At 35.1% G+C, this 26,909-nt stretch overlaps 1 protein-coding gene across 4 annotated transcripts in view; it reads right to left on the reverse strand.

Annotated features, from left to right (window-relative positions):
- Positions 1-26,909, reverse strand: part of MDGA2 (MAM domain containing glycosylphosphatidylinositol anchor 2) — an 868,798-nt gene that overhangs the window by 460,484 nt on the left and 381,405 nt on the right. For 3 of the 4 annotated variants that reach the window (XM_021668181.2, XM_064365839.1, XM_021668182.2), the window contains one exon: positions 17,944-18,083. In XM_021668181.2, coding sequence (XP_021523856.1) covers positions 17,944-18,083 — 140 coding nt within the window. Of the gene's footprint in view, positions 1-17,943; positions 18,084-26,909 lie in introns of those variants that run through there. The other variant, XM_021668184.2, reaches the window with a different exon arrangement.

The following is a 26,909-nucleotide window of genomic DNA, read 5'->3' on the forward strand; positions in this document are numbered from 1 at the left end:
GATGACATGACCGTAAGTATCTTAATTAATCTATAAAATTCACCCCTCTCTCACCACCCTATGTTAGCTACTAGGAGATCTGTCCTATAGATTTTCCTACATTATGTATTTTAGTGATTTTATTCTAATGACCAATTAATACATTTCTCTAGCCAGATATTTTCCAGAATTTGTAATTCATTCTAGAGTCTTAATTGTATTTATTTCTATTTTTAAAACGTAAACAGAGCATGCATAAATCATGGATAGGTAGTACTGTAGTGTTTAGTGCTTATTAAGAGGAACGTAGAGGAATGTACTATTTTGTTGTACCAGTCTAAGTTAGGTTAGGACTTATCAGAGGATTTAGGTATTGTCATACTGATACATCCGTTTTTAATTTCTTCAAAATATTTCAACAAATGATTTTAGCAATCATTGATGATCACTGCGTAAGTCTATTGTTTTTTAGGTGTAAAATGCTGATTTTTGAATTCTATAATTTCTTCAGTCTGTATTAATTGAAATTCATCTCTAAAGAAGACACTTTCGGCTGGGCACAGTGACTCACATCTGTAATCCCAGCACTTTGGAAGGCCTAGTCAAGTGGATCACCTGAGGTCAGGAGCTTGAGACCAGCCTGGCCAACATGGCAAAACCCTGTTGCTAAAAATGCTAAAATTAGCTGGGCATGGTGGCGGGCACCTGTAGTCCCAGCTACTCGGGAGGCTGAGGCACAAGAATCACTTGAACCCGGGAGGCGGAGGTTGCAGAGCTGAGATGGCACCACTGCACTCTAGCCTCGGTGACAGAGCAAGACTCCATTTAAAAAAAAAAAAAAAAAAAAAAAAAAAAGACGTTTTCTTCAAGTATTTGCATACTTTGAAATGTGTGTTTAGAAAAGCCAGGGAAATGCTAGATTCTTTAATATAATTTTTCAGAAAATTAAAGATATGCAGAAGCAAATTCTAAAGATGGCCATTCATTCTTTTTGTTGTTGTTTTCATGGGCTGGTGTCATCATATACTAACAGATACTGATATATTTGACATTAATGCAGTCACTTGAGGTACAGGCAACTTTCCATGAAATAATACTAAATAAATATTTGACCTGAAGAACTAGAAATTCCCAGTTAAATGTTCATTGACAGATGTTTATAGAAATTCAAAGATATTCTGTTCTATACAACCTATCGTCTTTTTAAAAATGTAAAATATATGTGAATATTAAGAATGGACTTGCTGTGTAGTGGCTTGTGCCTGTAATCCCAGCTACTCAGGAGGCTAAGGTAGAAGGATTGCTTGAGCCCAGGAGTTCAGGCTGCTATGAGCTATGATCATGGACTGCACTCCAGCCTGAGCAAGAGATAAAAGATCCTGTCTTTAAAAAATAAATATACATTTTTTTAAAATGGAAAGGCAGTGAAAATGTCTATTGTTCAAATGTACATTCCAAAAATCCCTTTAGTGATGAAGTCATCACATATCAAAGGTCTTTGTTCCATTATTATGCTTCTGGCTATCAGTTTTGGGCAAAATTGAATGCTTCTTTTAAATGTACAGATTGTGGTAACAGAGAAAGGAAGGAGAAGTGAGGGTTATGGAAAGAAACAGAAAGTAAAAGAGGAAAATATATTGAGGGAAAAGGCAGTAAGCTGGTAGACGAGGGCAGAAGTTCACAAAGAATGAATGGAATTTAAATCAGTCCTCTATTTTCAAGAAACGTAAACTGAGATTTGGAAAGGGAAAACATGAATATCAGCAGGTTATTCTGATAAGATGCTTCACTCAGCTGTATTTTTTGCTATTTAATGAAATAAAAGTTTTTAATATTTTGTTGATAGGGCATACTTTGTGTGTATTTTGCATGTCACCTAGAACATTATACATGTATATTCTTCATGCGTCTGCAGTGAATTTAGGAGTAAGCATTACATGAATGCCATACTGTTACATTCGATGCAAGTTACAAAAGCAAGCAGGTAAACTGTACATAAAATTCCAAAGACAGAAATAATTTTGCATTATGGCATGAATTTAAATCTTTTTGATGCTAGGTACTTGTCATTGTCAAATTCTCAAACCCCATTTTCAGGTAAATATACTTTTGTTTTTGCTGTCTCTTAAGAAATGATGAGAATCCTGTAGTGCTATTTTTAAAAAATAATAATATAAATTAACCATCAGCTTTGCTTTCTATAGCTGTCATTTTAATAAATAAATAGCAAGACAGTAAAAAAATCTTATAGTTACTTGGCTGTGCTTTTGATGGGTGACAATAGTAAACTCTGAACAAGTCAAGTAAGATCATTTCAGTCCACAGAGCTGAAAAGTATGCAAGTCCTAAAAAGGGGACAGAATGTGTATAAATGTGTGAAGACACACAGCAGCAGAGTGGCAGCAGTGTGAGGTCAGCACTTTGGTAGCCACCTGGCGATCTAGTCTCTGTCTCCAACAATCTAGGTGGCCTTGGTCTCTTCACTTAACTTTTCTAGCCTTCATTTGCATATTCATGAAATGCAGAGGAATAAATAAGATAAAATCAAAGTTTCATCAAAATTTTGTTTTTCTAATAAAATATAACAAGGAGCACCCATCCTAAAGAACTTAAAGGAGCCAAGACTATCCTCAGAGAGGGCACTTATGATTAATTAAGTACAACAATTTGGAATAGAGACATGCAAAGTCAGCTTAATGAAGCCAAATTGTTAATGCATCTCTGGAACTTGAGTGTAATGTGACTGAATGTATTAATATTAATATGGCTAAAGAAAGAATGTGTCAATCAAAACAGTAATTGGTCAGCACTGGGAATGGAAAAACACGCTTGTGGGAGGACAACTTGGCAAGTAGTACCTATCTGAGAACTGTCCGAGAGAGAAACTCGTTGCTATTGGACTCAAGCCTGTGCTTTCCTATTCAATAGTAGGTACGATGGCCTTCAGGCATCCCAGTTGAAAGTTTTGCTTGTCAACCTGATTACTATTTGGCTACCTGATTGACTTGCATGCTTAAGAGTGATCCTGTTGGACAGGAACCATGTCCAATCTATTTGCCATTCAAAGATAAAAAATTGGCATTTTAACTATATTTTAGCTTTATTTGTAGCTTGCCTACACAGATTTATAAGTGAAAAAAATATGCTGTAATCAACAGTTACATTTCTCATTGTTTTGCATGCAACCTGATTTTTGGATCGTTCATACATATGTCAGGGTTTATGAGTTTGGAAAATGCCAACCCATCCCTAATCTGCTTCCATTATACTAACAAAACCATATTTATGAACGTGTAAAATGAATATTAGAACCTGTAGCGGCCTTATTTTGCCAAGGTTAATGCCCTCCTGTGGATAACTGCCTAAGAAGCAAGTCAGCATTACGAAGATGGTATCTCTTTGACTGTCTGCCTGTACTTCGGCAGCTACTGACTTAGCTTATCTATATGTCTAAAAGTATATTAAAATGTAGTTTTTAGTTTAATCCACGAATGCACCAAATTACTGCAGAGGTGGACTAGAATGCTTAGCAATGTTCAGACTGATAAACATAATGTTACAGTGTGTCATCACAATATTGGGACATTTACTAATTCTGTTAACTAACATATTGCCAAGTTGATATGTCGGTCTCCAGAGAGCAGATCTAAAGATGTGTTACAGAAGTTTATACTTCATAGAATACACAACTGATGGATCACCTATGCATCCTATTTCATGCATTCAAATTCTCTCTGCCTATAAAGGAATTAAATTTACCCTTGGGCTTTCTGGGTTGTGCCAGAGACAATGTCCCCCCAACGCTTCTAGCAAAATTAACTATGGCTAGTTGTCAGTATGAAGTTGAATGTTTTAGCATTCACTTTTTGTAACTCTGTTCTATTTTCTACTAAATTGATTTTTTTTTCCTTTTTCTGACAAAAACAAAGGTTTCATCATCTCTGCATTATTAAGACATATGATTCTAACTTTTTAGTTTGGTGTAAGCAATACATTTATAAGCAGTAAATTTAGAGATATTTGTCTAAAAGTTTAGTATTTTGTGAGTATGTTCCAATGGCTTGAAATCCCAATGTTTCACCATTATATCTGTACTTAAAACTGTGTGCTGTTGTCAAAAGTGATGCAGAGGGCTTAAAGGTAGAATTTTCTCTCACTGAATGGTTTTAATCACTTCATATTATTGAGTTCCATTTCCCAGTGTCTTTAAGTCCTAGCTGGGTAGTAAAATAAGAAGACAAATGAAATCTTCTAAGCCATCAAGGGAGCATTTAATACATTCCCACAGGCATTGAGGTATACGGCTTCCAACAGTGCATCGTGGACATAAATGATTCGGAAGATTTCCTTATTAAACGCTTAATTCTTAGAAGTAAATAGCATAAGCACAGGCAAATACAATTTAGTATTTTCCAAAATCAGCATAATTAATTAAAATACTAAAATAACCAAATTCACAGGGCTAGAGAGTAAAGACAGTAGAATTTAAAAGCATGCCGTTTGACTCCAAAGTAATAATACCTGTCATATTCACTCATTAAATAAATATTTGAGACCTTCTGCATGTGAAGTTTTTATGTTTAGGGTCTTATATGTGTCTGCTTGTGTGTTGCGGGGGAGAGGGAGGAAGGGAGGGAGGGAGGGAGGAGGAGAGAGAGAAAGAGAGAGACAGAGAGAGAGATCTCCTAATTTTTATAGAGAGTTTTACATATTTGTGGAGTACATGTGATGTTTTGATACAAGCATACAGTGTGTACTAATAAAATCTGGGTAATTGGAAGTACCTATCACTTCATTTATCATTTCTTTAAGTTAGGAACATTCCAAATCTACTGTCTGAATTGCTTTGAAATGTACAATAGATTATTGTGAACCAGTTATCCTGTTGTGCTACCAAACACTAGATCTTATTCCTGCTATCAAACTGTATTTTTTACACACTAACCAAACCCTCTTTATCCCGCCTCCCCCATTACCCTTTCTGGCCTTTGGTAACCTCCATTCTATTCACTGCCTCCATGAGATTAGCTTTTTTCTTTTTTTTTTAGCTCCCAGATGTGAGGACATGTAACATCTGTCTGTCTGTGCCTGGTTTATTTCACTTCAACATAATGACCTCCAGTCCCATCCATGGTGCAGCAAATGATGTGACTTCATTCTTTTTTGTGTGGTGGAATGACACTCCGTTGTATGTTTATATACCACATGTTCATTATCTATTCATCCACCAGTGGACACTTCGGTTGACTCTACATCTTGGCTATTGTGAATGGTGCTGCAATAGGTCTCATATATTTTATCCTCCAGAGCAGGACACTTTGTGAAATAGAAAGAGGATGCTATTGAAAAGTATAGTAGAACAACAGCCACAAACCAGGACTAGATCAGCATATCATGATGTATATATATTTACACTCTACTATCATCGAAAAGGAGAATGCAAAATGAAGTCCCTGTTATCTAGGAACTTATAGTTCCCTAAAAAACAGAAAATTTGAAGATAATTTGATTATTCTATTTTATAATTCTACCATCATCATTATTATCCAGAGTTTTAAGTCTTTCCTTGTATGGCTTTATTTGATCATTAAAGAACTTTACTATATAATTACAATAACTATTCTCATGTTATATATGAGGAAAACAAGTAAATAATTAACCAAATTCACAGGGCTAGAAAGTGGAGACAGCAGAATTAAAAACCATGCCGTTTGACTCCAAAGCCTAAAATCTCATTCACTCTCCAAAGCAGCATCCTATGATACATTATAGTAGGGAAGTGGCCAGGTATTCTGTGACCACATGGAAGAAGTACTTAGCCAGGCCTCTTAAACCAACCAAAGCTTTTGGGAAGAGGTAACAAATAAGGTATTTACTTAGCCAAGAGGAAGGGCTGGGAACAAGTGGAAGGGACAACAAATATAGTCAGTAGGAAAAGCACTGTCACTTCCTTCAATATTAATCATGCACAGCAGTCATACTTATGGTCCCTTTATTAATATTTTTATCAACAAATAGTTGAAATATGTAAATTATATGTTTATGGCATACAATGTGATGTTTTGATATGTGTACACCTTGTAAAGTGGTTAAATCAAGTTAATACATCCATCACTTCACACAGTTTTCACATAAGATCTATCCCCTGCTGGGCATGGTGGCTCAGGCCTGTAATCCTAGCACTTTGGGAGGCCGAGGTGGGTGGATCACCTGAGGTCAGGAGTTCAAAACCAGCCTGGCCATGACGGTGAAACCCCATCTTTTAAAAAAATAATAAAAATAAAAATCAATCCTCTTAGCAATTTTCAAGTATATACCATATTATTATTAATTGTAGTCACAATACTGTACAATAAACCCATTAAAGGTAGCCCCGGAATTTGTTTAGTAAGAGTATGGATTATCTAATTTAATTGAATAAATAACATAAGTTACAGGTTGATTATGTGCCCCCAAAAGATACAATGAAGTCCTAATACCTAGTTACCACAGAATGTGATATTATTTGGAAACAGAGTGTTGCAGGTATAACTAGTCAAAATGAAGATATCAGAATAGGGTGAACCCTTAATCCAATCCACCGGTGTCATTACAAGAAGAGGAAAACCCCATGTGAAGATAGGCATGAGTCAACAGAGGCAGAAATTGAGGTGACGCAGCTGAAAGCCACGAGATACCCAGGATTGCCAGCTACCACCAGAAGCTAGGAAGAGGCAAGAAAAGTTTCTACCCAGAATCTCAGAGGAACAATGGCTCTCCTGACACTGTAATTTTAGAATTCTAGCCTCCAAATGGTAAAGGAATAAATTTCTGTTTTAAGCACTTTCTTTGTGATCCTTTCTTTGTGTAGTCCAAGGAAAGTAATACAATGCAGTATCATGCAGTTCAGGCACTTGCCCAATTTTGAAATTCGAGAACCATTTACATTCATACTGGATGTTAGCTGATATAAAATTTAAATATCTCATGTGTTTACATTCATTCTGCATAGTAACAGACATCATGCTTTTGTGCTATTTCAGAAAATTCTTTTCAAAATGATCTGTAAGTTCGATTATCTACAGTACATTTTCTTGAAGACACCACAGAGTTATTCAAAATGGTGAGTTGTTCTGATTGTATATCATAACAACACAAAAAATCAAGTAAATTTGATACCATATTGCAGACCCAGATGCACAAAATTTTTAAAAATACAGAATTTCTATGAAACCTATCAGCAAAGGCACTAATTAACTAAGGATTGTGTTCTGCTCAAGCTTACCCAACATCACTTAATGATTTCTGCCAAAGACACTAAGTAAACAAGAAGGGGCCAGGTTGTAGAGGATAATGTTTTCTCATGTACCACAAGAAGCAGAAAAAGGAAAAAATCAATGTTTGCTGATGGAAAAGAATAAAACTGCCAGGAAAATAAATGTTATTTTTAGTTTTTTGTTAAGACCTTGGCATTAAAAGGAAGTCAAAATAAAAGAGTAACAATTCCTTAAAAAAGAATTGATTGAATCAGTCTTAATAACTTTTTTTTTATTTTTTGGTTCTGGAAATACATTTTATAAGTACTTTCCTTGTGTAGTATGAGATAACTTTTTCAGATCATGGAAAGATTGTTATTCCTTATTGATTTTGTTTAAAGCATCTGCAGCTTTTCAGAAAATGGCTGTGATGAGCCTTATTTAAAATAAATGTATCATATTTACAACCAGCACTTGTATAGATTATTAATTACCATTGATGGCATATTCCTTAGCATAGAAGTAGATAGGCAGTATTTTCTGTAATTGTAAGTGAAATTACTAAACTTAAGTCTGAAACTGCCTTTGAAGCCATTTTAATGAGAGTTTTATTGGATTACAGATTTGAAAACTCAAGTAAATTAATTGTCTTAATTGGCATCTTTAATGTGCTAACCAAAAGTGAAAAGGATGAATTGTATACAACAGGATCACACGGAGTTTGCTACTATATTTATTTCATGCTCATGCTACCTTTTAAAAATAGTAGGGGTGGATATTACAAATAATTCATACTTTCTGGACTCACACACACATACACACACACACAAACACACACTTATACTTAAAGTATATACATTCATACTTAAAGCATATACATAATATAGACTCAGAAACTGGATCAATTAATTTGATTATTATTTTATGGTTTAAAAAAAACTCTCTTCTGCTTATGCTAAATTTGGTTAATCTGAGGGAAAAAATATATTGTGAAATATCTACCATTTAGTGATCTTCCTACTTAAATAATAGATTTCTGAATTATGTCAATAATCTTCTAATAATAAAAACACAAAATCCAATTCATCAGTGTTCATGTAATTGTCCAGAATTTCCACATTAAAGAAATTGCAACTGCTTTCCTTAAAATGATATATTTTTAACTATGGACAATGCAATCAATAGATTCTCAATTCTATGTTGACAGATAGTATTTCTATCTTCTCGAAATGGCCTGATAATCTTCAAATATTTATTTCATATCAACTCTGGTGGTAAAACAATGGTTCTGATCTTATCCTTCTACCTATATTTTTCATTAAAATATATAGATTTCACAAGGAGACACCTAATTTCAAAATTTCACATTTTGTATACCTAATTATTTCGATTCTGAGTTTTGAGATCCATGTTCTGAGCTCCCATATGATCCAATTTTGACCATCAGAGAATGTGAGTGGCAAACTTGTTAGGACCAAACAAATCCTTATTCTGTATTTATATCATAAACCTCTATCACACAAAATTCCTTATTCATGAACTTGCAAATTTAAAATACTTAGATTTAGTTCAAGTAAAAGACATTTCTTTTTAAGAGATGAGAAGAACAAACAAAGAAAATACAGCCTATACTGCTATGCTCTGAATGTCTATGTCCCTCCCCAGATTCATTCATATTTTGGAATCCTATTCCCCAGTAGGATGGTGTTAGTAGATCTGGCCTTTGGGAGGTGATTAGGTTATAAGGGTAAAGACCTCATGAATGGGATTAGTACCTTTATAAAGGAGACCCCAGAGGGCTTGTGCACCCTCTCTGCCATATGAGATTACAATATAAAGGAGAACAAGTATGAGAAAGCGAGCCCTCACCATACATGGAATCTGCAGGTGCCTCAATCTTGGATTTTTCAACCCCCAGAACTGTGACAAATAAATTTCTACTTTTTATAAGCCACCCAGTTTATGTTATTTTGTTATAGCAGTCTAAACAGACTTAGAAATATATTCATTCTAATTACGTTACATAAAATTCTTAGAAATAAAAATGAAATTTCACTAAACATTATACCCTAGCTAATGACTTATGGCTTTTCTTTACAAGTCTTTAAGAAAAATAAAAGTGCAATAATTCTGAATCACAAGGAACGCAGGTTGGCACCAAGGAAGAAGATACCAGGGTTACATGTATAGCTACACCTCTCATTGAGCTTGAGTCCAGAAGATTTGCAGTGTCTTATTCTTTTGGCTCAGAAAAGGAAATGTGAGATAAAATTCTATAAAAATGTAGTTTATTTTAGAAGATAATCCCAGGGAAACCAAGTAGGGGATTTAGAACAGGAACACAAAGAATGAGGAAAAACCAGTATAAGAAAGTGTGGTTCTTTTGGTCACTGCTGAAAGTAACAGGCTCCATTCTACTGTGAATCTCTGAGGAGGCATGTAGAACGTGTCCCAGAACTGCTGGACCAAGGGACAACAAAGGGAGCATGTATCAACTAAAGTCTACTTTTAATTAACCAAACAGATGCTTTCCAAATAGCAACTAGTATTTTGCTGCAGGAAGTTTAGACTTGCTCTAAAATCTAAAGTTCTATGCTGTGATTCTCTTCTTAAATTTAATGAAGAATCTACACAGCACCTTATTATCATTATTATTATACTTTAAGTTCTGGGGTACATGTGCAGAATGTGCAGGTTTATTACATAGTTATACAGTGCCATGGTGGTTTGCTGCATCCATCACCTGGTCATCTACATTAGGTATTTCTCCTAATGCTACCCTCTCCTAGCGCCCCCACCCCAGACAGGCCCCAGTGTGTGATATTCCCCTCCCTGTGTCCACGTGTTCGCATTGTTCAACTTCCACTAATGAGTGAGAACATGCAGTGTTTGGTTTTCTGTTCTTGTGTTAGTGTGCTGAGAAATATGGTTTCCAGTTTCATCCATGTCCCAGCCATCATCCTTTTTGATGGCTGCATAGTATTCCATGGTGTATAGGTGCCATATTTTCTTTATCCAGTCTATCATTGATGGGCATTTGGGTTGCTTCCAAGTCTTTGCTATTGTGAACAACACTGCAATAAACGTGCATGTGTCTTTATAATAGAGTATTTATAATCCTTCAGTGTACACCCAGTAATGGGATTGCTGGGTCAAATGGTATTTCTATTTCTATATCCTTGAGGAATTGCCACTGTCTTCCACAATGGTTGAACTAATTTACATTCCCACCAACAGTGTAAAAGTGTTATCTATATTGAGTCTGTTAGTGAAGTGTTACTACTAAACTTCTGCCATTTCTGAAAATAGCAGAATCAGACCATTGATTTTAGAGATCCTTCTTCTATGGTAGCATCTCCTGCTATACCCTGGGCTACAGAGGATAGTCACGCTGAGCTTCTCAAAGATGCCAGTGTCCATAAGACTAGTGTATTTCTCACAGTGAATGTCTTTTGGGAACTCTCTAAAAACAAGTCTCATATAGTAGATATGTGCTAACATTCCGACCTCCCTGAGCCTCCTAAGTTTTAATATTCTGTGAAGTTAGCTCCTATATCTCTATCTCACTTACTCTAAGCCCTCATGATGTCTAAATTTCAAGAACTATCATAACAGCATATTAGACCTAGCTCCAGATATTCTTACTCATAATTAACCCAAGTCATGGAAGAGTGCTTTCTCCTTAAATTCTTCTTAGCCCAGTATCATTACAATCCAGACCCACATTACAGCTAACCCAAAGCCCAGCAGTCAAATCCAGGTATATAGAGAAGACAATTTCAATGGGACAGGAACGAATACTCTACCCTACTTTCTTGAGTTAAAAGTAAGTATACAGTGATAATAGTAACAGCTTAGAATTATTAAGTTTATAGAATAAATTATTAGTTGGTATCAACAACAATCACAAATACGATTATGATTTACTAAGCATTTACATTGTGCTAGGCACTCCGTTAAATGATCTACGTGTATTATTAACTACACTGACTAATGTTTTTTGAGATAGTATCTGGAATGAATGAGATGTTCTAGATTGTTCATAAAATTAAACAAAAGATGAATTCTGAGAGAATAGTAGACAGGTAAATCTTCTGATGAAAAATAGCTGTTTTCCTGAGAATTTTAATAAAATTTCTAAAAATCATTGGTTGATGCTGATACACTGAGAGAAAAATATATTAGCAATTTAGAAGTATGTTAAAGGGTTGACTCCAGAAAGCCTTTCTTGTTCTATATAAAAATCAATGGAAACAAAACTATTTGAAGACTATAAGAAAGACTGTAAGTGCCTCCTCCTAAACAAGCTATGCTAAATACATTTACTCATGTAACCATGAACTTTATAAAGATGTACAACACCTGGAGATGGGAGTAGGTGTATAGGGCAGGAGCAGAGATTGTGAAAGCAGCCATTGATATGGTATTTTTTTTTTTGAAACGGGCTTTTGCTCTTTCGCCCAGGCAAGATCAGGGCTCAGTGCAGCCTTGACCTCCCCAGGCTCAAGCAATCCTCCCATCTCAGCAGCCCTCCCAAGTAGCTGGAACTACAGGCAAATATCAGCACATCTGGCTAATTTCTTTATTTATTTGTAAACACGAGGTTTTGTCATATTGCCCAGGCTGGTCTCGAACACTTGAGCTCAAGCAATCGGCCTGCCTTGGCCTCCCAAAGTTCTGGGATTACAGTCCTAAGCCACCACGCCCAGATGATGTGGAATTTTTTAAAAATAAACGTTTGGATGCTTATCCTAAACATTTTCCACATCTTATGCAAAAAATATGTGAAAAAATATTAGTCCTTTTAGTTGGAAACTCTCTAACATGCCTTAGCAAACAGATTCAGTCTAGATATGTTTATCACAGATGAAAAAAAGCAAATTATATTAATTTTATAAAACACAAGAAAGAATTAATGTAATATTGGATTATAGCAGAAACTAAACCTGCCCACATTAATTGGACATAAATCCAAAAACCTAGTATGTCTCTTATTCTAGAGTATGCATTCACATTTTGTAAAAAATTTAATAGACTAAATCAGAAAAAAGTATAGAAATATGAATCAAGATATATAAAATATCTTCAAAGAATAATATACATACAATGGTTTCAAACTGAAGAACTGAGTACTAACGTTTGCTAAGATTTTTATCAGGGTAAGATTACCATTTCAGAATCTGCACAGAAGATTAACAAGGACAAAAGCATCAATAACTCTGCAACAGCCTTGGTAGTTAAAAATGCATTTATATAACAATCAAATGACTGAATACATTCCATTATAAAATTGAAAAATGGCCCAGCCTAATATTTTATGCAAAAAGCAAATGCTCATTAAGGTTAAGGTGTAATAAACTAGTAGACAATTTTAATGCTTCCTAGTGTTTGGGATTTACATAATTATTTTTAAAGAGTGGCTTTCGAAAATATTTTAGTGATGAAAAATATTATTCAAATGAAATCTTATCCAGAAAGCCAGCATATAAAAAGAAGCAAAGCAGAGCTGCTTTGATTGATGCACATTGTTATTCTTTGTTTTGTTTTTGAAAGGAGAAGGTATCCTCCAACCTTGCAATATGCATATCTATGCTTATTATTAAAAGAAATTCAAAGACCCACATAGTATACTGGTTACAGTTTTACTGTATTGCTACCTGAGAAGTCTGACATAGTAAAAGTTCAAATGTTCAATATTCCTACTGAGAACTTCCTTTTAAAAGCCGGTAATGCTTTCTACATATGACTTCATTGCAAGAATAATGCAATGTAACTAAAATCTCAACGCTGTAGAATGGAATTGGTACAGAAATGAGTAACAGAAATGAATAACAGAAAGGCACAGACTAATATAATTTTGTTAATGCTAAAAATAGCATTTCGAAGCTGGCCAGTGGAATATTGACCATACTGTTTGTATAAGGGCAAGAGGGAGAAGAAAGAGACAGAGAGAACATTAGACTAACGCTTCATACTAAGGACAAAACAATTTCCTGATGATTAAATTGTAAAACATAAAAATGACTATCAGCTGTCAGAAAAAAAAATATCTTAAATAGATAAAAGGAAATCTTGCTAAAGTAGCTACAAAATTCAGAAGCCAAAAACGAATCATCTTAAAAAAAAAAAAAAAAACCTGGGAACAAAAGTATCTTAAACAGTCTTAAAACACAAGTAACACCATGGGAGTTGCAATTGGCAACATGTTTATCAGCAATTGAATTAATTTATGTAGTATATTTGTCTTCAGAAGTCTACAAGATGATCAGCAAACTAGTAAGAAAAGAGAAGATAACAGCAACCAGTAAATAGAGATGTACAAATGACTGACAAACGTGGGAAAATGTTCAAACTGGCTAGTGATTTAAAATGCAAATTGAAACTGCCATCGAGTGTAATTTACTTTCTTAAATCAAATTGACAAAAAAAAAAAAAAATACACTCTCATTAAGAAAGCAAGTAACAGGTCCCTTTCAACTTCGGCTAAATAATTCTATTTTGAGGAAGGAAACTATGCTACAGCAATGCTACCATACATTTCCCAAAGATGTACATCAGACAACACAAACATATACCCTACAAGTATTTATTGGATTGTTTGTAACAGTGACTATCTGTAAGTAATTCCATGATGAACAACACAGCAGCAATTATACACATTTGAGAGGGCTCACAGCAAAATTCAGTGCACCCATACAAAGAACTATTCGGCCCGAGTGAAGACAATGATCCAAGCCATTGGTGCTCACACTTCATCATACATCAGATTCACTTGGAGGGGTTGCTCAAACATGAACTGCTGTCACCAATAAAGGGGTTTCTAATGTGAAGGCATCTGAGAAAATAATTACATCTAAGGAAATACATTGAAAAAGTATTCAAAGGTGATATGCCAAACTATTTAATATCTGCTTCTGGGAAGCAGGGCAGGTAGCAGGGAGAAGAGAAACATTTATGTTAAATATTCCTACTGTTTAAATCATTTACAAGACAACTATATTTATAATGTATTTAAATTATTGATGTGACAATTTTGAGAGAGAAAGGAAGAAGAGGAAGGTAGGAAGGGAGGAAGGAAGAGAGGGAAGGAAGGAGGGAAGGGAAGGGGAAGGGGGAGGGGAGGGAAAGGGAGGGGGAAGGGGAGGGGGAAGGGAGGGGGAGGGGAGGGAAGGGGAGGGAGGGAGGGGATGGAAAGGGGAGAAGGGAATGGGGGAAGGGAAAACGGGGAGGGGGAAGGGAAAGGAAGAGAGGGAAAGCGGGGAAGGAAGGAAGGGAGGGAAAGAAAGAGGGTAGCAGAATCCTGAAGCTGTAGACATCTAGAGCTTGTACTAGACTGTTAGATTTACTGAGGAACTCTTTCTTTCTTTCTCACTTCTTCATGTATCTTGTTAATAAACCCTCATTAAATGAGGTACTCTGAACATAGTTCTATTCCTTGCAAGCTAAGAAAGCTAATTAACAGAGATGTATAGGTTGTGCAGAGCATTAAAACACAACAAATGCCGAAATTGATTTAAATGCATCTAATTTAAAGCAGGATATAGGAATGCTTTTATAAAACCTATTTATTTTCATACCTACACACTCAACTCTAGATCTTAGAGTTGATGCTCCCAAATTACTGAAAAATAATAAAGCCAACATGTTTCTATTATATGCTGACATAATGCTTATGTACCAAGACTGTGTATGTATATTTGTATGTTTGTACACACACAGAATATATGTGTATATACATATCCATAATATAAATTTAAGTCTCAAAAGGATTCTATAAGATAATTATCTCTAATATATAAAAAAAAGGAAACTGAGGCACAGAAAGCTGGGAGATTAAGGAACTTTTCCAAGGTCACACTGTTAGTCCTGGTGGAGCCAGGGTTTTATCCAGACAATCTGGTTCTAGCATCATGCTCTTAACCATTACATCATACTGACCTCTCCTTCACTTGTTTTATTTTCTCTGAATACATAAATACTCTCGGGCCACTACCCATCACTAAACAATGTATCATTAAAAAAAAATTAAAGAGGCTAGAAAAAATACTCTTTAGAATACTTTTGGAAACAAACAATCTTTATGACTCTTACTGCTTCAGGAAAAGACAACAGATTAAGAAATGTGCTGATGAGTGAATGAAGAACCTCTCTCTTCCTGCCCACTGCATTTCCAGCTATCATTATACGCAGATTAGACAACCGAGAAAGTCATTCCAGCTTTCTGATATCAGCCAAGAAAAATCATCCTCAGGACCAGCTGCCAACAGCATGCCCTTTAGTCTTTGGCCTGGATGCCAAGCCCCAGCTGTTCTGTCAGCCTTCCTTATATACTTTGTTGACAATGAAGAGGCCCAGTTAATTTTTCAACAGGCAATATAAGCTGAAACTGATTCAACTGTAAACACCTTAATTAATTCTACAAATAAAAAAATATTGATACCAAAACAATACATTTTTCTTAGGATCAAAACACACTGAAATGGTTCCAAAAAAATGGAATTGCTTAAGGAAAAAAAAAATGAATGATCTACTCTTTTATTTCAGAACTTAGTCTGGTTTGCCTAGAGGTCAAAGATTGTGCTACTGATTGTGAATGATAAAAGGGAAAATATATGGAGAAAATGGAAAATTTCCAATATTAAAGAGACAGGAGGATGGAGAGAGAGGCAGCAGAGCAACACCTGGGGTGAGTTAGAAACAGGGATAAGAAGTTGCATTTTAAAATATAATTTGGAGTTCAGAAAGTATCAGTTTAGTACACTCAGTGCGGGACTAATGGGAGCCTTGATGAGTCTTCTCTTGTTATAAATTGCCTCTCATAAAGCTCTTTAAGCCTTCTTTTACATGTGTTTAGACCCTCTTGTTTAGATTCAAACTTTTGATTCTGAAATTTCTATTCCACGTCTACAAAATAAAAATTATAACAACACTGTATTTTGAGTTAATATTCTCTTAAGTCTATCATTGTTTAAATTTTTGGTAACATGATTTTCACTGGACTTCATTGTTTTCTGTATAAATTTTAAAATGAAAATGCTTTACATATCCATTTCCGTGTTTGAAATTTTAATAATTATCAGTCATCAGTCTGTCCTTGTATGTTGTCTTTTGGAATCATTTTTTTCTGTCAAGCCTAATTATCCTGGTTCAAATTGTATATATCTAAATTTCATGAATAGAATTTTATTAATCTATTTTCAGTTAATAGCAAATGTTATAATTTGAAATTTTAGTTATGAGTTTTCCTTTTTCAACAATTTTTAATAATTATTCTTTCTAGATTACTTTTTTTTTTCATTTTACCAACAGCACGAGTTTTATTAAACATACTTTACCATTTTTGTTTTAGCCAAGGTCTTATCTATTTAATGCTTCATTCTGTGATTCTTCATATTCCCATTTTTTTCATATCAGGGTCAAAATGCTAAATCAAAAGATCCTTGAGTTAAGGATCCTTCAGTAAAAGTTAAGAATTACAGAAGTAAAAAACAGGGTTAAAATGGTGAGTTCATAAAGTCTCCGCATTACTCTTTACTTTTTCCTCTGTAGCTTTGTTAGCTGGATTTTTTTTCCCTCTAAGACCAATACTTAAAATATCTAACTTTGTCTACTAAATAAGACTTCTTTTCCTACCATAGTGCTTGTGTTGATTACAAATGTGAATTTTGAGGTAGTCAGGTTACTGACAATAAGAATGATCAATTACTGAGTAAAACATTCCAATATTCTGCATCCAAATTAGATTTTTGCATCATATATATGTAAAACCTAAATATCTTTCTTCTATCTAACTGTTTCTTTTGTTTCTTCAAGGTTTTTGTCCTGTTTTGGGGATTTGTTTTGCTGTTGTTTATCTGTTTGAGACAGGGTCTCTCTCTGTTGCCCAGACTGGAATGTGCTGGTGCAAATATAACTCGCTGCAGCCTTAACCTTCTGGGCTTAAGGGATTCTCCCATGTCAGCCTCCAGAGCAGCTGAGACTAAGCCTGGCTAATTAAAAAAATTTTTTTTGTAGAGACATTGTCTTCCTTTTACCCAGGTTGGTCTCCAATTCCTGGCCTCAAGATATCTCCACGCCTCAGCCTCGCAAAGTGCTGAGGTTATAAGTGTAAGCCACCCTACCTGGGCTTTCTTTATATATCATTGTAATTTTAGTGCCCTTTAAAAGTCTCCATTTTTATTGTTTCATTAAATTAGCTGAAGAAAGCTGTAGCTGATGATTCTGAAGGCCCGAGTGCATACACAATCTGCAACTGTTTGTTTTTCAAGGTTTTCTATGAATAAAATGACTAGGAGTAAGAAAAGTACCTGTGACCTCATGCATCACATTCTTCAGAACAAACACCTCTCAGTTGCAATTATGTCATCATGAAATCATGTTCCACGTTTTAAAATAAACTCATTGCCATATGAATTGTTATCCTACTGAGATATTTTTGTAGCTGCCTGTTTAACAGCTTCCTTAGAAGTGTCTTCTACATTTCTCATAATATCAAAACAAAAATTTCTTTTTTCATGTTATACACAGGAATAGCTCAAGTTTGAATGTTCTGAATTCCCCATTCTCGTCCGGCATTGCACATATATTTGCACTTGAGTTACACAGACAGGTAGACACACACACACACACACACACACACACAGTTTTAGCTAAATAATCTAAAATATACACTTGTTGACTTCCGAGAAAAGTCAGGATGTTTTCTCCAGTGTCACAGTTCAGGACTCACCTGTGGACGTGGATGTCCTGTGACTAGACAAGTCAACTCTAGGGTTTCTCCTTCCCGGATAGTGTAGACCCTTTCAGAGTAGCGCTCCTCTTCAATGTTACAGGCCAAGCCTGAGTGCACAATACGAACTGTGGGAGGCGCTGTCGAGTCAGGAAGAAGAGAGACAAGATACATGAAAACGTAAGTAAATGATCTTCTCATGAACCATCTTGACTATAGAAGCAATTCTTATTAGACTTCACCATAGTCAGATTAGTCAGATTCATCAGTCTTAACACCTCACCAAGGCATTAAAGATTTTTCTGGAAGAAATCTTCAAATTTATATAGCAGTGACCAATATATTTGCAGGAGAACAAGGTAGTGGGAGAACATTGGTGTTTCAGGAAATTACCATCAATACAAGACCACATGATAAAATTTGATTGTTAAAATGTGAGAAGATCTCTTCCTTTCTGAGTTCAAACTTTAATAAGGAATATTGTAACAAAAATATGTAGTGCAAAAGAAAGAAGACAACTGGAAGAGAAAAAGGAATTTGAATTGAAGGCATTGACATTTATCTATTAATTATTTAAGTCATGTAGCCCAAAAGTTAAACTCACAAATAAGATGATCTGGTTTTCAGGAAGTGAACACCAACTTAACTTACAATACTTATAGACAGCTGTATTGATGTAAACAAAGTATGATTCTTGATTAAGTCACTGAAGAAGACAATAAACCAGCGTTGCCTGGGTCTAAAATTCTGATTCGAAAGAAACTTCATTAACATAAAGCTGCCCAAATTTCAAAATATAATTTTCTCCTACTTCAGTGCCATAGGGCCAATTAAATTTAACTAAAACTCCTTGACTTACATAGCCTAGGAAGCAACTGCATGGAAACTTTGTGAGTCATGAGAAGTACTTAGCTAATAAGATATGGTATTTGCTATCAAGTAAATTATTGACAGCTACTAGCTTCAAATTGGAGATAATCTCCTTTTGTGAACTCAGCGTTTTTGTTTGTAATACATTTGGGAGTGAAAGAGAAATGATTATTTCAGTTAAAGGCAAGTGGAAAGGCTATATCTATACGTAAATGACAGTGATCTCAAGAATTTCCTGATAGATATCTTCAACCTAAACAGTAGTGTTACCAGCAGAGGTTGTGATTGCTTAAAAATTAATGTCAGTGCCAACATATTAGGAATGTTTTATTTAATATTAAAAAGTTGATGAATATTACAGAATTTTAAAACAAATTTGCTGTCTCTATTGTTGAAAAAAGAATCATAAGGCCAACTCATGAAAAAATTCATTCTGGGGAAAATCTGTGTTTTGGAGGCAAAATAGAATAATTTTCAATATTACTATTTTGGTTTATATAACATAAATGCACAGTCTACCCACAGAGATTAATAACTGACATCAGGGCATATTTCGTTATCTTTTTCAATTACAGGCAGAAAATGGAAGATGGAAAGGTCCACTTATGATTAATAAAACAACCGGTTAAGTCCAGCTCTTTCTGGATACCAAAGCATAATCCTGTTACTCAACCTTGAAACTCAGAACCCTGCTTTCCAACATCCATAATCAAAATGACAGGCAAAAGTTTCAAATAGTAGAATAAGAACAAAAGAATACTTCTAGAAAAGTGGCCTTTACATTAAATATGCATAATAAACACCCCTCAAGAACTTGTTAAAAATACACATTTCAGAGGTGTTCAGAGACCTGGTGTATCTGCAGGAAACCTCAGGAATTTCCATTTTTGCCAAACACCCAAATAGCTACAATGACGCAGCTACTTAGACTAGATTCTGGGTGTTGTATTTGTTGGCTAAAGAAAATTACTCCAAGGAATAAAACATTATTTTCCTTCGTCTTTTAAAAGTAAACTTTCTGCTATGTATCATTTCACTGATTTGAAAAATTAAATGATGCTTACGTCAAATGTCCAGTTTGGTCTATAAAACCAATTTATTAAAAATTTTCCACCATGTCTCTAGACTGTGTCTAGACATTGTAATAATTTGTTTGGTTTTATGACATTAGAAATCCCTATCTTTAGTGTTTCTCTGGGTGCTCTGATGTTTCACACCATGTTTCCTACAAATCATTTCAGGCAGTGATCAAATTTGGACTTCAATTCAGATAAGTAATACTAGTGAGGTACTTATTTTTAGACATCTGTCTAATATAGTCATATCTATATTATAGAGGTTAACAAGCTGATAAAAATTTATAAATTCTTGCAAAATAAAATAAATGTTCAATAGAAAATAGAAAGCCATTCTCTTAAAATATATTTCCACGCTAAATTTAGCTTCGTGATAGCCCACATGCTTATTAATATATCTAATAATATAGTGACATGACATCTTTTCCAGACTAATTTACACTTTTTATTTTTAATTTCAAATCAATGCATAGTATTGTTATTTTTAAGATATATCTTTCAAAAACATCATTATGCAAATAAGTAGCTTTATTTAAACCACTTAAATTATACAGTAAGCACACTGTGACATTTACAAGGGTTAATTTTCTGCTATTTTCTTCTATATTATAACACATTCTTGGAAAAGGTAATTGCCTGCATACTGCAGTCATCATGAACCTACCACCGATCCTGTAGGAGGATGGAATATTCCATCAAATTTTAAGTGTGGAAGTTGTCTTCCTCTTAGTATTCACTAAAATATGTGCTCAATATTTTAGTTGCTTAATGATAAGGAGAGTATTTTGGAAGCTTCCCTTAATTCTTTTGTTTGCACAAAGCTCACTTGAAGGGCCTTAGAGTTCATAAAGATCAGTGGTCTTATTTCCAGATTAGGAAAGAAAAGCCTGAGGACCTCAAATGGCTTTGTCACAATCCTGTGCTGGATGTGGCTAAATGAGACCAAAGTCACTGGCCTACTGTTCTTTTCACTGCTTCATTCTCTCTATTAAAACTATGTCTGCCATAAATTAGTGTTCTACAAAACCCCCAACAAGACCCAGACCTAGACCAGGGTAGGAATATAAAAAACGATTGAGAAACTGTTCATAAAGCAGTTAGAGCACCATAACTAGATTAAGAATGTAAGTAGTAGAATCGCTCCAAACTTAACCAAGCTTAACAAGAGAATGTTGTTCCAGCTTATCACCCTACCTCCAGCACCTGCCAAATCCATAACATCTCACAATGGTGAAAATAGTATTCTGAAATTTCCATTTACATTCTGTTGTTTTTCTGCTTAAGAACCTACAGTGTCTCCCTATGACATTTCATAGAGTCCTAATCGCTGTACATGGGTAGCATTTAGGCCCTCTGTCAAGGGTCCTCATGCTTACCATCCAACCAGAAGTCCCATTTCTCTGTAATATCAGGCTATCCTCAGTGAGAATGTAAAGAACCCTGAGATTTTAAGTGTCATTGATTATGATGTTGTCCCATCTAAGATTCCCATACTGACAACTGGACCCATGTTCCTGATACCATCTTGGCAATGATTCTCTTCTCTTTTTTTTCAGGAGATATGTATTTATTGCTGAGTGATTTTCCTTTCTCTTAACATTCAAACATGATATTAAGCATCTTAGTGCCAGAATGAGCATCATATTTGGCATCATCCTCATAACACATAATTCACAGCACAGAGTAGTTATTTGTTTACTAATCGATTTTTAGTTTCTATTTTAGCAACTATCACTATAATGATATCAACTTCTTACTTTGGTAAAATATCAACTATTATGGCAGTGAATTTGCTTACTTTAAATGTAAATACAATTTGCAGTTTTCTATCTGAAACAAGACCTCTCTGATCCTCTGCCTTGTTGGTAAAAAAAAAAAAAACAACCTCAATTCATCATCCTTAAATTGGACTAAGGGTTATGATCTCCCTTGCCCTGTAGAGTCAGCGACGAATTACAATGTTAAAATATTGCATGAGACTCATATTCATCCAAATTTTCTTGAAGTAAACCAAATCTCATTATGTGAAATCTTTCCTAACACTAATCCTATCAACTGTCTTAATCCGAGGACATTTTGGCTTTGGGTTGAAGAGGTCAGCCTAAAAGGGCAAAAGAGAAGCATCCTTTTATCTTGTTAGAATATACTTTTGAAAGTTAAACCAAATTCACTCTGGAGAAAGAATACAAATAAACAATTCTACAATGACAACAACCAGGGTCATTTTAATCCTTTCATCTCATATATAGACTTTTAAGAATATATTTATTGAGCAGCTGCTATAGTATGCATGAGACTATGTGCTGGAGATATGATGATTAATGCCATGAGCTGCACCTGCTAAAGGTTTACAGCCTACTGGGTTTGTCTAATTTATTTAAAATTATATTATAGTTGAACAGGATAGATACTTTAATAGAAGAAAATGAAAAGTACTAAACAAAGACAAAGCAGAGGATGGCTAAATCTGCCTGGGGAAGTCTAACAGGTTTCACAAAGTCAGAGATATTTAACCTAAGTTTGGAAGACGCTCTTGGGAGCAAAGGAGGAAGGAGATTTCAGAGAGAGAAAACAGTTTCTTCAAAGGCATATCTGTAATATGCCTTTGTAATATGCCAGTGTCTATTTGTGCTTCTGAAATAACCGTGTTAAAATGTGTCCCCTGTAGTTTATAATTTACTCCATACCTTGACACTGCACAGCCTTATCAGCTTGCCATTATGTCTCAGACATAAGAGAGACACTGGATAGGCCTGGGAATGGACATCGGAGGAGAGATGCAATTTAGAGGTTTTGTTAGATAGGACATGATGATTAACTGAATCGAAGGGTGAGGGAAAAAGTAAAGATGACACTGAAGTTTATACCCTGACTAGGTGAAAGATGACAATTGTTTAATAGAAGATAGTTTCTTGTGGCCATGGAACTCAAGTTATCTACAGCTGGGAGAAGCTTGAGATGAAGGGCTCTGAGCCCAAATCATGGGGAGTGGAGTGTTGTTGGCATGAGGGCTTAGATAAGAAATGTTTTTGATGAGGAAGCTTTTTCTCAGTAATGGGGATGGTTCCTGAAAAACGTGCTGCTATTAGACATTTATGGTTTTGGTATTAGGAGCTTTCTCTCTTCTAAGAGCTCCAAGTAAGAGCCTGGTTCTTAAGTTAAATCACTGAAATCCTTCATGCAGCTCTTCTCTGGGAATTCAAGTTGCCACTAGCATGTTGCTACTCTTCTATACTAGATCAATGTAACTTAAGTTCTTGGTTCAGGTAACATATCTGTTTAGGTAAGCAGCGTGGAGAGAAGGATGTTCACTGGTCCCTCTCCTAGAAGCTCTAGTGAACAGCTCAGGAAACCATTCTGTGCCAGCATTATTCATGCACTATAGATTCTATGGAGACAGACACAGAGAGACAGAGAAAGAGGGAGAGAGAGACAGATACACAGATAGAGACAGACAGTCTATACCTTACTGTTCTCACAGAGTTAGTATGTATTACTTACACCATTCTCTTAGCTATCCTTCAATTTTGCTTATAAGGCAAACATCGCAATAATCAAAGTTTCCTCCCAGCTTTCCATGAAGTGATCATTTCCTTTCATGAAACACTCCTCAGTTTTCCACAACATGTTACATGTAGCTAACCTGCATTGCCCATCAATGGTTTCTTCTGCTTATTTCAAAATGTTCAGTGTAGCACATGTATAGTACTTCTAGCAGGGTGGCTTCCATTCTTCTTTTCTTTCCAACCTGAGTTTCTGGTTTAAGATATTACATGAGATCTCCTCCTGGTTGGAGGAGACCTTTTTCACAATGATATTCTAAACTGGTTTTTATATATTTTTTGTGCATACAGTCCTAGTCCATAATCACTCCTATTGTTGACAATGCAATTGCCTATCATCTTCCTCATTAGCCTAGTTACATTACATGTTTTATTATTAAAAAAAATTAGACAGGGCTGGCTGCGATGGCTCATGCCTGTAATCCCAGCACTTTGGGAGGCCGAGGCAGGCAGAACACCTGAGGTTAGGAGTTTGAGACCACCCTTGCCAACCATCTCTACCGAAAATACAAAAATTAGCCAGGGGTGGTGATAGGCGCCTGCAGTCTCAGCTACTTGGAAGACCAAGGCAGGAGAATCACTTGAACCTGGGAGGCAGAGTTTGCAGTGAGCTGAGATCATGCCTCTGCACTCCAGCCTAGGTGACAGAGAGAGATTCTGTCTAAAAAAAAAAAAAAAAAAAAAATTAGAAAAAAATATGAAAATTTGAAGATGAAGATGAAGAATTCAGTTTTGGATGCTGATGGTGAGCTCACCGATAGTAGACAATTTGTTGCTAAACATTAAATTTTGGAGCTTTCAATGGTAGCTGATGGCTGACAGCATAGAATAGAGGAGAGTTCTATAGAAGAGCATGTAGAGTGAGCAATTAAGTCATAATAGAACTATGATAAATACGTATTCTTAACTAGAGAAGCTAAAGAGAGAAACTGAGTGTGATTATAAAGTCAGAGAGGTAGAAGGAGAACAAAGAAAATGAGGTGCTTTAGAAGTTACATGAGGAGACAGCTGAGCACAGTGGACTGTCCAAAAATATTACTTACCAAGGAGTTGTCAGTTACGAGCAGCACAGACAAAAGGTCAATGCCTTTGGGAATTAAGACAGCACTAGCGAATTTTGACTGAGCTATGGCTGCAGAGAGTTGGAGTCAAAAGATGAATGAGGTATGGTTTGACTTAGGGAAAAAAATCTTAGTAGGTCAAACCAAGCTTAAAGCCAATAGTAAAAGTGCTATTGAGGCTTACTCATTTGTAAAAAGGAGAGATAAATGAAAACTTCAATATTTCAACAATATCGTACCAGGATTTTAGGACTGCAAAGAATAATTACTTTCATCATAAGAAACAACAAACCATCATGTGTGCACTTCTAACACAACTGCAACTTCTTGCCACTACAATATTATTTCTAGTATCCTTCCACATTCTTGAAAAATAAATTTTCTAAAAGCCCACTTTCTTTTCTTCCCCCTCCCCACCGCTCACTTTCTGTTAGTTTATTCTTTTACAAGTTCAACTTTGTCAACTTCAGGACCACATATGAAGGAATCTCTCAAAGTTGTTTAATCTTTTCTGTAAAACAATCAAGGCTAATCCTCCCAGCATTTAAATACGCTACAGCATATTAATCAGCTTAATGTGTCCCATAAAAAAAAGAAAAACCAGAGACAAAGCAGCAGCATTTATCCTCCCATCAACAGGCCTCCTCTCATCTCTCCTTTACCGTCTAGTGATTAGAAATAACAACACACGCGTACAGCCACCCTCAGCATGTGCTTTGCCCTCCTCAGTCCCCTGCAGTCTGGCTCTGCCCTAACATTTGTATTTCTAAAATAATAGGGCAGGAAAATAGAAGACGACTTTGGTAAGTTGCTATTTCTTTTTTTGGTCATTATTGTGATCTCTTGCCTCTCCTTCAGTCCTCGCTTACCTGCTTTTACTTCTATGCAAAGATCTTTGAAGTTACATACTTGCCCTATACTACAACACATTAAAGACTGTTCTTTCATCGCACTGCCATACTCACTGAAACCAGGAACATAAACACATATCCAAACAGGCACACAAGCTAAAAGTTCAACTTGTATATCTAGTCCAATAATTTCCTCAAAAAATAGTTAAAATCTTCCTGTAATTTGCATTTATGTAATCCCAAATAGAAAAATACTCTGATACATAAACAACATATAGATTATTTTAAGTCAGGCTGCAGATTATTTTATCTGTTTGACTCCATTGGTTATTTTGAACTAACTACAATGTCCACATCAATGTGAACTTATTTCTCTACTACCTCTACCAAGTTCTCACCACCATGTTTGGTTAACATTGTATTCCTGTCCACTGGAGGTAAATATTTTTTTCATCCTTAATTTGATGAGTTGTAAAGTGAAAATAGTGAGATCCTATTGATATATTGGATTTAATCAAGAGAAGGTCGTATCTTTCTCCTATGACTTTAGTGAAAGGCTAAATAAATCAAGGCTAAACTTTAATTATGAAAGGTTTTTAATATTTTTATTACTTCCTTAGTACATGTTGGGCAGCATTGCTATAAAGTAACTGAACCACTCTAAGGCTTTACAAAACCCAAAGTAAGGCTAGAAAATTAAATCCAGAAACCTCTGGCTTTAGAAGGCAATTATTAAGGTTTGCTAAATAACATAACTTGGCATAGTCTTTTAGGTTGATGTTAACCAATAATTTAAGGAAAAAAACTTTAAACTTTGAATTTAAGTTAAATTTTAATTTGATTTGTTATTTAAAGTCAAATTACTTGCTTATGTGCAGTATATGGTATACTATTTTGAAAAACAGGTGAAAGTTTGTCATCAAAAGAGAGCAATGACATTCAATAACAATTTAATTTTAAACTGTTACATTAAATTTTAATGGTAAAAAAGGAACTGTTTAAATTCTAATGGTAAAACAATGATAAAAAGCAATCATATTTTCTGTATAAAAACTATCTTGTTTGACAAGTATTAACTTCATAAAAAAACTGAATACAAAATTGCAAAATATTATTCTGAATTATGTTCCAGAAAATGACCTCTGTCCTATTGTTTAAAAGAAAGCACTATAAATTCTAAAACTGTTATTTTGTGAAGAGTTTCACATTTACAGCTTCAGACTGCATAAGGAATACCTTTCTTTATCTAGAAGAGTTGCCCATTAGCATCTAAGTCTAAAACTTCAAAAACCCTTGCATGTTTTACTGATGAAAAGAAAAAATGTTTCACTGAATCTAAGGTTCACAACACTCTTTTCAAACACAGCATTTGACAACTTCTGACAAGTATGCCAGAGAAGAACCATGGGCCATCAAGTCTAGGCAGTCACGTATAGCCATTGACCATCCATGTTCCCTGTCTCTAGATGGCTGTTCCCATCCTAGGCCCCTCACTATGTTCTTCCCAGTAATTCCCAGCAGAAATATTTGACCTGAACCTGGAAG

This window comes from Aotus nancymaae, unplaced genomic scaffold, assembly GCF_030222135.1.
Source record: "Aotus nancymaae isolate 86718 unplaced genomic scaffold, 86718_ANA_hifiasm-v0.15.2.pri h1tg000062l, whole genome shotgun sequence".
NCBI lineage: Eukaryota > Metazoa > Chordata > Mammalia > Primates > Aotidae > Aotus > Aotus nancymaae.